The sequence below is a fragment of the Arvicola amphibius genome, chromosome 6 (genome assembly GCF_903992535.2).
Source record: "Arvicola amphibius chromosome 6, mArvAmp1.2, whole genome shotgun sequence".
NCBI lineage: Eukaryota > Metazoa > Chordata > Mammalia > Rodentia > Cricetidae > Arvicola > Arvicola amphibius.
This window is the reverse complement of record NC_052052.2, coordinates 7,154,594-7,165,347: the sequence shown is the minus strand read 5'-3', so window position 1 is coordinate 7,165,347 and position 10,754 is coordinate 7,154,594. Positions and strand designations below refer to the sequence as shown.

At 46.2% G+C, this 10,754-nt stretch overlaps 1 protein-coding gene across 4 annotated transcripts in view; it reads right to left on the bottom strand.

Moving 5' to 3' along the window:
* Positions 1–793: 793 nt before the first annotated feature.
* The window catches only part of Kif1b (kinesin family member 1B), a 131,205-nt gene continuing 121,244 nt past the window's right edge, over positions 794–10,754 (bottom strand). For all 4 annotated transcript variants that reach the window (XM_038332661.1, XM_038332663.1, XM_038332662.1 and 1 more), the window contains 10 exons: positions 10,178–10,311; positions 9,192–9,253; positions 8,044–8,189; positions 7,655–7,894; positions 6,012–6,083; positions 4,048–4,169; positions 2,110–2,259; positions 1,647–1,839; positions 1,417–1,535; positions 794–890 (listed from right to left, as the gene is read on the bottom strand). In XM_038332661.1, the coding sequence (XP_038188589.1) occupies positions 848–890; positions 1,417–1,535; positions 1,647–1,839; positions 2,110–2,259; positions 4,048–4,169; positions 6,012–6,083; positions 7,655–7,894; positions 8,044–8,189; positions 9,192–9,253; positions 10,178–10,311 (1,281 nt within the window). In that variant the 3' untranslated portion in view covers positions 794–847. The remainder of the gene's footprint in view (positions 891–1,416; positions 1,536–1,646; positions 1,840–2,109; positions 2,260–4,047; positions 4,170–6,011; positions 6,084–7,654; positions 7,895–8,043; positions 8,190–9,191; positions 9,254–10,177; positions 10,312–10,754) is intronic.

Genomic DNA, 10,754 nt, shown 5'->3' with positions numbered 1-10,754 from the left:
ACTCCGCTGAGAGCCAGCGACTACAGCCTTCCTTTAAAGATCACCCCCACTGCCCACTGCCCGCTGCACTGCAACAGCCTGGCCTTAAATGGCCAGAAGCAGCCACTCTTCCAAGCCTATCACAAAGGCCCTTCTGTCTCTTCCACTCTAAAAGTACATGCTTTAAGCCCCGATTTGGACAGAGAATAAAAATCCCATTTCTGAGTTTCCCACAGTGCATTCCCTGAATGGAAATGCAAGGATTAGTCACCAAAAAAAAAAAAAAAAAGAGAGAGAGAGAGAGAGAGAGAGAGAGAGAGAGAGAGAGAGAGAGAGAGACAGAAGGAGGGAAAACAAGTTTTTTCTCACGGGCTGACATGCCAAATGTCTCCTCCCTTAGTCTCTAAGCCATCCAGGAAAAAGTAGTATTATCATAAACACAATGAGAGAGAGAGGGAGAGAGAAAGAGAGAGAGAGAGAGAGAGAGAGAGAGAGAAGTTACCCTGAAAACCAGAGTTATACAGAGACAACAGACAGACAGTGATTATGAAGGGGATCTACCATTCAAACAGAAGCTGAAGTACACCGGAAAGTAATCTGGAGATCTGCTGAACCCCCAGGGTTTGTGTGTGTGTGAGTGTGTAGTGTTTCCCCCTTTTGTTAGGCCACATGCTAAAAGTCTTAGCACAAGAAAAAAGAAGAGTACAGAACCATGGAGATAGGGGCAGGAGAGCTGGGGAAGTGCTGGATGGAAGGGAAAGGAGGAAAGCCACAGGTTACATACAGGAATAACCGTCAAGAATCACAAAGAGAATGAGAGGTAACACTTCCTTTATCTGTCGAAGTGAGCAAGGCTCAGCAGAACTGCTTAGTATTTCGGCTGGCTTGGGCATCTGCGAGAGAGTTTTGACCTGTGAGAAAGGTGGGAGGCAGGGTTAGAAAACTGGCGTAGGTCTCCTCAAAAGTGACGCCGCAGACCCAGGGTGCTATGCTCCTAAACATGGCTCTGGGAGCTCTGGGAGATAAGCCCCTCAGAATCAGAGAGCTGACCTGTGGGAGTCCATTAAAGCTTCACTCAGTGCCCCTCCAGCAGGGCCTCTGACAACTGAAACCAAGAGGAGGCTCAGTGGCGAGCATAGCGTCCTCATGGGAGGACACAGACGCCTTACGGAAAGGGCCTCATCCGCACCTTGTGCCTTCATCACACTCTTGACTTCCCTCCACTTTCAACCCAGTTAGGATGTCTTTCTCATTCATGTTGCTATCTCGGGGGCTAAAAGCCAAGGAGAGAAAGGAAATGGCTTCCTAGAACCAGGCATGGTACTGCACACCTGTAATCCTAGCACTTGGGAGGAGGTGGAGAACTTAGAATCCAGCCTGGACTGCACAGGAGGACTGTCTCAACAAGACAAAAATCAGACAAGGGAACACCTTTACCTTATTGTGCCAGCCAGAAGTGGGTTAAAGGCATATAACCAGTCATTCATGTCTTTGTCATTGAGCGCTTGCAAAAGGACCCCACGGTGCTTTGTGCATACAGCAAAGGTATTAGGTGTCTGGAAAGAAACATTAAGTGAATGAGAAAGTCACTATAAGCGCCTCAGATATAAAGTAGAGCCCATGCCACCGACCAGAGCGCCAGACTCTAAAGGGAAGGACAGACTGACCTTCACCATGGCCTGCTGGTCCTCACTGTACTCCACCTGTGCTGTAGACAGGTTAATGATGCCACGCTCCACGGGATCTTTGTCACTGTTATAGATGAAGACATAAGGGCGACGGACCACAACAAAATGTTTAACCCAGTTGCTGGAAAGAGGCTCCTTGAAGTGCAGGTATCCCTTCTTAGATACCACTGACCTAAAGGATAGAGCAAAACAAGTTGGTTTCTCCAAAATAAATGATAATAAGCTGAGAACCATCAACACATGCCTCCACTAGGGAAGCCTCAGATGCAGCAAGACAGGCAAATGGTCCCTTTGGGCCAGATTCCCATTGGTCAAAGCAACACAGAAAAGAGCAAATGCCAGGCTCGGATGCCTGATGCACACAGCAGAGACAGTCAGTGTACTGCTGGCCGGAACAGACTTGCACAGACAACCCACTCCTGCTGCCTGTCACAGTACTCACCCTGCTCTGACTTCTTCAATGTCTGGAACAAGATTAAGAAATTCATTTTTTCCCGCTCGGGCCAAATAGGGTGTCTCCACAGTTGGGACGATCTGAAACTGCTCAAATTCTTGGCAGGGACTAGAGGCACGAGAGTTGGCTTCTGGGGTCCTTACAGAGGAGGGAAGGAGTAAGAAGCATCTCAGGATGGTCAAAGCACCTGTGGACATCACCTACCACGAGACAGTGCTTCTGCCTGAGACCAGGGCAAACATCAGCTGCAGCGTTCAGCTAAGACAAGCTGGTGTCAGAAAGGTAATTCTCATTCCACTTTCTTACGAAAGGGCACTGGGGGCCACTGAGCCAGGACCTCCTGCTAGTCTATAAACTCTATTCCCTTGCGAGTTTCCTATCAGTCTCATGGCCAGACCCAAGGCAGTGGTTCCCAAGGTGTGCCCCTGACTGACAGCAGCAGCATTCTCTAGGACTGGTAGACTTTGTGATCAGAAACTCAGGGAGATGCTTGGCCACTGTACGTTTTTAGTAAGTCCAAGTAGAGAAGCAAACAATGAGAAGCATCTAGGTCCCTAAGCTACAGGAGCAGAGTGGCTACCTGGACATTCTTTAGTCCCTGTTCTGATTGTGTTAGGGACCTCCCAGAACAGCTTAACCTGAGGATACTGTATCTTTCTGATTCTAAAAGTCAATTTTACAAGCCTTATTATTTGTGTGTGTGTGTGTGTGTGTGTCCACGCGCACGCGCCTGCACTAATGCATGCAGAGGCCAGAGGTCAACACTGGATATCCCTCTATCATTAGCCACTTAATATTAAAAGTTTTAATCTTTTATAAAGAGTATTTTTTCTTTGAGAGTTTTATACCTGTATACAATGTATTTTGCTAATCTTCACCTCTCTACTTCCCCCACTCCCTGACTCACCAACACATGCCCCTTCCAGCTTCGTGTTCATAATCTACGGACGTCAGTTAGCGCTGCCTGTATTCACATAGGTGTGGGGTCATCTACTAGAGCAAGGACAACCTAGTAGTGGCCACGTCCCAAAGAAAAATGACTCTCTCCCTGAAGCCATCAGTTGTCAATAGCTCCTCAGGTAGGAAAGGGCCTTGTGAGCTGCACCCCTACCTGTGGTAGGGCTGTGACTGGCTTCACCATGCACAGATCTTAGACAGGCAGCCACAGCTGCTGTGAGTTCCTGAGCTGCAATGGCTGTGTGACACTCAGGAGACAGCATTCCACAGTACTCCTTCCTGCCCCCAGCACTGAAATTCCTGCTGCTCCCTCTTCTGGGATGTTCGTGAGCTTTGGAGATGGTATTTTTGAGACAGGGTCTCTCACTGAATCTGGAACTCACCAACTTTAGCTGGGCTAACTGGCCAGCAAGCCCCCAGGGTTCACCTGTCTCTGCCGCCTCGGCACTGGGGTTACAGGCACAAGGCACTGAAAATGCTTTTTACCTGGGTGCGGGGGTCTGAACTCAGGTGCTCCTGCTTGGATGGCAGGAATTCATCACCTGAGCCCCGCCCCCAGCCCCGTGTTTCATCCCTCCTCCTGAACTGGGAAGAAGCTTACATTTGGTTGGTGTGTTTAATTAGCTTTTCTTTTCTTAGTGACACATATAACAATTTTATAGTTAATAACACTCTAAATTGATTGACTGACTCATTGATTGTTTGGTCTTTTAAGACAGGGTTTCTCTGTGTAGCCCTGGTCATCTGGTAACTTGATCTGTAGACCAGACTGGCCTTGAACTCAGAGACTGGCCTGCCTCTGCCTCCTGAGTACAGGGATTAAAGGCATGTACCACTGCTGGGCCCTTTATTAAGGCGTAGTGCGAAAAGAGCCCACACACGTCTGGGTGATCTGTAGCGCCATACTGAGAACCACAGCTACAGGAAAGCTGGCATTTTCTCTGCCTGTCTGTGAAATCGGGGACTTACTTCTGGTCCATTGAGCTGCTCCTCGAGTCTGCCAGAGAGGGGCATGTGGAGGAGGGGGTGAGGGTGGAGCTGCTGAAACTGGCCACAGACGGGTCCCGTCCAATTGGAGAGACATCAGACAGCTAGAAACAAGAACATCACCTCTGAGATTGAGCAGCAAAATAATGGAGCTCACTGACTTTAGCTGGACTAACTGGCCAGAAAGCCCCAGGATCCACCTGTCTCTGCCTCCCCAGCACTGGGATTCTCGTCATGTTCCACTGGAAATGCTTCTCTCCGGGGTGCTAGGGATCTGAACTCACGGGCTCACGCTTCTACGGCAAGAGCGTTACCTTTGACTCTGCTGTCGAGAGCAGCAGAGATTCTCCAAGACAACCAGTGCCTCATTAAGCTGATTCAAAGGTCATTAAAGAAGATAAACCTCAGCTGAGCGTAGTAGAGGCATACACCCGGGAGCAGAGGCGGGGGGGGGGGGGGATCTCTCTGAGTTCAAGGTCAGCCTAGTGTACAGAGTGAGTTCCAGGACTGTTAGAGCTACATAGAGAAACCCTGTCTCAAAAATCCAAAAACAAAACCAAACAACTAAAAAAAAAAGACACACCTCTATTTTTTTTGTATTAACAATTCTCCTTCCTATTAAATAGCCTTATGCACATAAACATCAAGCACCTACAACATACACGCATTATTCTAAGCACATGGCAGAAGTCCTGCTCTCATGGAGCATACATTATTTGATGAAGAAAACAGACAGACTTTTTTGTTTTGTTTTCCTTTATTTGACACAAGGTTTCTCTGTGTAGTCCTGGCTATCCTGGAACTCAGCAGACCAGCTGGCCTCAAGTTCCAGAGTAGCCAGAGTTACATAGTGAAACTATGTCTCAAAAAAATTCACAATAAATAAGTACATAAAATAAAAATTAAAAGTGCCAGATAGTGGGGTTAGAAAGATGCCTCAGTAGTTAAGAGCACTGGTTGCTCTTACAGAGGACTTGGGTTCAATTTCTAGGACCCACATAGTGGCTCACAACTATCTGTGACTCCAGTTCTAGGGGATACAACACCTTTTTCTGACTGTAACAGACACGAGGCACAAATGCAGTGCACAGACCTACATGCATACAAAATGCCCATACATATAAAATTAAAAGATAAAAATGAAAAACAAGAGTTTCAGAGAGCTGCTAGCTTGCTGTGGGTGCTGAAGGAGGCCCATTCCCAAGAAGGCAATGCTGGAACAAAAACCAGAAGACATGACGGATCCAAACATGGGAGTGTCTAGAAGAAGGTACATGAAGTATACAAAGACCCAGTCAGGCGGTAGTTGGGAAGGCTGAAGGAAAAGCCAGAGGGTCAAGCTGATTAAGACCGTGAAGGGCACGCAAGTACGCTCATGAATCATCATCACCCTTTGCAGAAGGCATTGAACCTGATACAGCCAGGAGCCTTACAATCCTTCTTTTTTAAAAAATTTATTTATTTTTATTTTGTGTGCATTGGTGTTTTGCCTGCATGTATGTCTGTTTGAGGGTGTCAGATCTCGGGGTTACAGATAGTTGTGAGCCACCACATGGGTGCTGGGAATTGAGTCCGGGTCCTCTGGAAGAGCAGCCAGTGCTCTTAAGCGCTGAGCCATCTCTCCAGCCCTGCCTTACAACTTTTGTGTCATACAAAAGCATACCACTTCCTACAGCAGATGCTCTCCTAAGGGAAGCAGGAAAGAAACAAAATACTTCCTGTGTGACAGTGGTCCTAAGCATCGTAGAGGGAGACTGCCATCTTTAGAAGGCAGTGTTCTGACTACAAATCAGAAGATATACCAGAGAATAATGTTATGCTCCTCCAAACAAAATCTATGCCCACCGCAGGGCCTGAGAGCACAAAAGCTGTGATAGGAAATCTGGACGGCTGGCAGGAAACAGTCGTCACCACAGTGGTGGAAACAGCCGCCTTCGTGTGCTCACCTTACAGTCACTGATGCTGCCATGGACCTGGTTGAGTTCCCGGTTGAAAGTGTGGGTGAGAAGCTGCAGGCACTAAAAAAGAGAGAAAGACAGAAGATGAACTGGTTAAGGTTGAACATCAGACTCCAATGGCTAAAGGAACCACTGTGTACAAGGAAAGCTGGCATGTCCAACACCTATGCCAGAGCTCAAATGTTGCCTTAGAGTAACTAAGAAGATGCTGAGAAAAGCCAGCATATATCTAGGTAAAGCCATAAAAAACACATATATTTAAAGAACCATTCTTTTTTCCAAGACAGGGTTTTCTGTGTGACCACGCTAGCTGCCCTGGAACTCACTCTGTAGATCAGTTTGGCCTTGAACTCACAGAAATTCATCTGCCTCTGAGTGCTGGGTTTAAAGGGGTGTGCCACCACCACATTCTTAATACAACCAAAACAAATGACCACAAACATCATAATTTCAAAGTGCTCAGGAGCTGAGCACTGTGGCCCGTGCAGAGGCAGGTGGATCAAGGTCAGACTGGTCTACATAGCAAGTTCTAGGCCAGCTAGGACTATGTGACAGAGAGACCCTACCTCAAAAAAAATGTGTTTATGAATACAGCAGTGGGACCAAGCATGGCACTATATGCCTCTAATTTTAGCACTCAGCAGACAGAGCCAGGAGGGTTGCTGCAAGTTCAAGGCTAGCCTGATCTACGTAACAAGTTCCAGCTCAGTCAAAGCAATACAGGAAGATTCTGCTTCAGAAAATCCAAAAGAATGGACATCCCTTCAATTCTCATTCAATAAAAGACATGGACATGAGTTGGAAATATAGCTTAGTGGTAGTGTTTGTCTCGCATATATGAGGATCTAAGTTCAATTCCCCACACTGGAAAAACAAAAAACAAAAATGTAGCACTTCTGGTTGAATGCATTTTCCTAAACACAGCCGACTACTAAAACAAGACAAAGAAAACCCCTGTCGGGTTCCACTTCCTCTGTCATCAACTACCGAGCAGCTACAACCCACGGGTCATCCGCATCCACCTTTGCCCTCTCCTATCCATCCAGAACCCCTTCTTCCCGCTCCTAAAGCCTTCATCGCTTTCCTGAATCACTGTCACAAGCTCTCCCCCGCAGCCTCACAAAGCAATCCTTTTCATTTTACTAAAGAGAACTATTGTTGTTGTTGTTTAATTTAGTGTATTTTTTGTTGTACTTAAGGTCAAACTCAGCGCCTTGCACATGCTGGGTAAATGCGCTACCAATGATTTATATACCATTATTTCTATAAATAATTATTAAATCTTGTTTAAAACAACAGAGAAACAAATGCCATTTAAAATACTTGCATCACTCCCAGGACCCACGGGACAGTCTTGGATGACCCACACAGGACCCACTCCATTGCTGCCCCCCCACCTCATGAATTCCCTAAGCTACTAGATGCCTCCTCCCATGTTCTTCCAAGGTCAGTTCACGAAGCCTCATCTATGGGGCACACCCTGTGATAAGCTTGTTATCCAGGCTTAAGCTTAAGGGCAAGAATTGATCCCTATTATTTCTACATTTAGTGTCAGTGTCTTTAAAGAACACAGAGACTATCTCAGTTGTCGTCCTCCCCACCCCGCCCCGTGGAAAGAAGGGACGCTCCACCTTTGTAGCCAGCTCTTTCTCTCGGTCCACCAGGCTTTCGATGTCTGCCGAGTCATAGCCACTGCTCTCGCTAGGTGTGACGGCGCTTTCAAAGGTGGTGGTGGAGATCTGAGAAGACATACTGGTGGAGGTGCTGAGGGTCCCACTGCTGAGGCTGGGGGACAACGAGTCACTCAGAGACTTGGGTATGCTGTCACCAAGTCTCTCCCGAAGCAGCAAGAAGTGGCGTGTTTTTTCCACCTGAGAATATGAACATCATTATCTAAGATCATTTAAGTGTTTAATGCACAAATCACTATGCTCGCATCTCATAGACCAACAAGCCGGGAGCCATGGAGAGAAGGCAAGAGTGGATTGAGCGTTTGCTATCCTGCCCGAGTCCTCGATACCTCGTGCAGCAGCTCCAGCTTCTCCAGCTCCCACTGGTGCTCCAGGATGAGGCTGTCTCCCCGAGGTCGCCAGCCTGCTAGGTTCTCTTCTCCCCGCACATATGCCACAGAAGTATCCAAGACTTTTCTCCTCCGCCTCTGCATGCCTAATATAAGAGGAAACGTATCTTTTGGTTTTTATTTCCCCAGCGAAAAATCCGATTCCAATTTAGGTCAAAACAAATTCCTAACTCTTATACATTTTTACATAGCAAACTAAATTTGGCCTTAAAATCAGTGAGATTTTATTGACAGCATTGATGCCTGGAACGGTGGCACTGCCTTTCACTCTGGCACTGCAGAGGCAGAAGCAGGGAATCTCTGTGAGTTCGAGGCCAGAACGATCTACACACCGAGTTCCATGACAGTCAAAACTATCTAGTGAGACCCTGTGGCAAAAAAGAGAAAGAAAGCCAGGTGGTAGTGATGCACGGCTTTAATCTCAGTTCTTGGGAGGTAGAGGCAGGTGGATCTCTGAGTCTGAGGCCAGCCTGGTCTAATACAAAGGGAGTTTTCCAGGACAGGCAGGACTACACAGAGAAACACTGCCTCAAAAAAATGAGAGAGAGAATATACATCCATGGCATTCTCCCAAAGCTATTCTCGAAACTTGTTTCCATTTGAGATGCTGGGCTCAGACCTAGGGCCCTGCACATACTAAACTACTATTACTATTACTGACCTATGTCTCAGTCCTGACTGTAAACCTGATGGTTTCTCAGTAAGGCTGATGTTGTTACAAGCTCAATAGTGCAAGGCTGACAAACAATCTTCATTAAGGCAGTACAGTAAGCAGCTGTGAGGTTTTCTGAGCAGCCATGCAAAGTAGCTCAGAACCTGTGCCCCTGGCACGTGAAGGCAAGAGGACTGACGGAAGTTGCTGGCCTGAATAAAACCTGGTCTCAGGAAAAGCTTTCAAAGTCAAAGTTATCTAATCTCAACAGGTTTATATTTCACAGTCTAGCATATCTTGTTGGACACCATTTTTATAATCACACTACAGATCATAAATCTTGTGTTTATGTATCCTACCCCCTGGTTTGTAAAATACACAGTTTTTAAAAGACATGAGTAAGACTCTTGAAGCATATGGTATGGTGAGCGCTTACCTGGACTACCAGTATCTGCCATTTTGCATAGGCTCAGTTCATAAATTCCAGTAACTCGGTTGCTATTTGAAAATAAAGTAGAACAACGGCTGAGTTTCTCGTAGCATAAAAATGGGGGAAACGTAGATTGTTTACTTAAGAAAGAGTGGGTCTTCTGAAGGGGCTACAATTCCCTACACACTTCTTTTTTCATTTTGTGTGTGTGTGTGTGTGTGTGTGGGTTGAAGGACAGCTTGGGGAGTCAGTTCCCCGCTGTCATCATGTGGGTCTGAGGCTCAGACTCAGGTTTCAGGCTTGATGGCAGGCCCTTCACCCTGAGCTGTCTTTCTGGTCCTGGCTAAGACACTACTTATTGTTTATCAGTAACTGTTTGTTTGCTTGTCTTCTCTTAAGAGGAGCTTATTTTCATCTTATTTTGGCCACTGTTATTTCAACAGGATGAAAAGAATAGGATAAACTAGAAAATTTACAACATAACTGAGAAAACAGAAAACTTCTTGACATAAGAGAAGACAGGAAACCATCTGGCTGGAATGAAACGGTCAACAATTCTGGACACTGTGAACAGAAAGGGCCTCTCAATCTTTCACTGTATTATAGTAATTCTTATTTTCTTCGTTAAGCTGGGTGGTGATAGTCATGTGTCCATGCCATATCTTGTCAAATGTATTGGTATGCCTTAAATATGTACAATAATGTTTACAAAGACAAAAATATCATTATCAGTTTGTTTAAAAACATGATTACGAGTGACAGCCCTTGGAAACCTGTTCTGGAAATATCTGCCATACACCATTCTCCGTGCCTCCACCAGCTCACGCACCCACTAAACTGCATTACATGCCATCGTGTGAGTCACTGCATCTCAGGTATCGGTTACCCAGATGGCTGTAGATGGCAACAGCAGATGGGGTACCTAAGGGCTGATGTTTCTTTCTGTTGAACTGGGCAAAGACCTGGAAACTAAACTTGTTTAAAAAACTTACGAGTCTGGTGACTTTGAATAACCACTACCAAAGAGGCTCCGCAGAGAACGTGGCGGTGAGATCTTGGCATCTCGGGAATAGAAGACCATGCACACATCCTTGGTGATGACGGCTGGCTGGATGCAATGATCCAACTGTAAACAGACAAGATAAGGTGCCGAATGAAAGCAGGCTGAGCACCTGTGATGAGAGGCTAGACCGTAAGCTGGTGTGGAGACAGGCAGGCTTCTGCTTCACCAATGATTTCAAAAGTCGCTCAATGGATGGTAATGGAAGGTCAGGTGTGTTCATAATGAACACATTCATTTTCATGTGAGGGAAAATGCTATCATTACACACTATTTAAAAATGTAGAAACTGAGATACAGAGAGCTTATCTAAGGACACGGGCAGTAAGTGGCAGCACAAGGATTAGAAACTTAGGCTCAGATCAGGCATGGGGGTACGCTCCTGTAATCCCAGTACCCGGGAAGGGGAAACGGGAGTTCCAAGTCACCCTCGGCTACATAGTAAGTTTGAGGTCAGCCTTGGATACATGAGACTCTGTCTCAAAAAATAAAATTAACAACAAATGAAC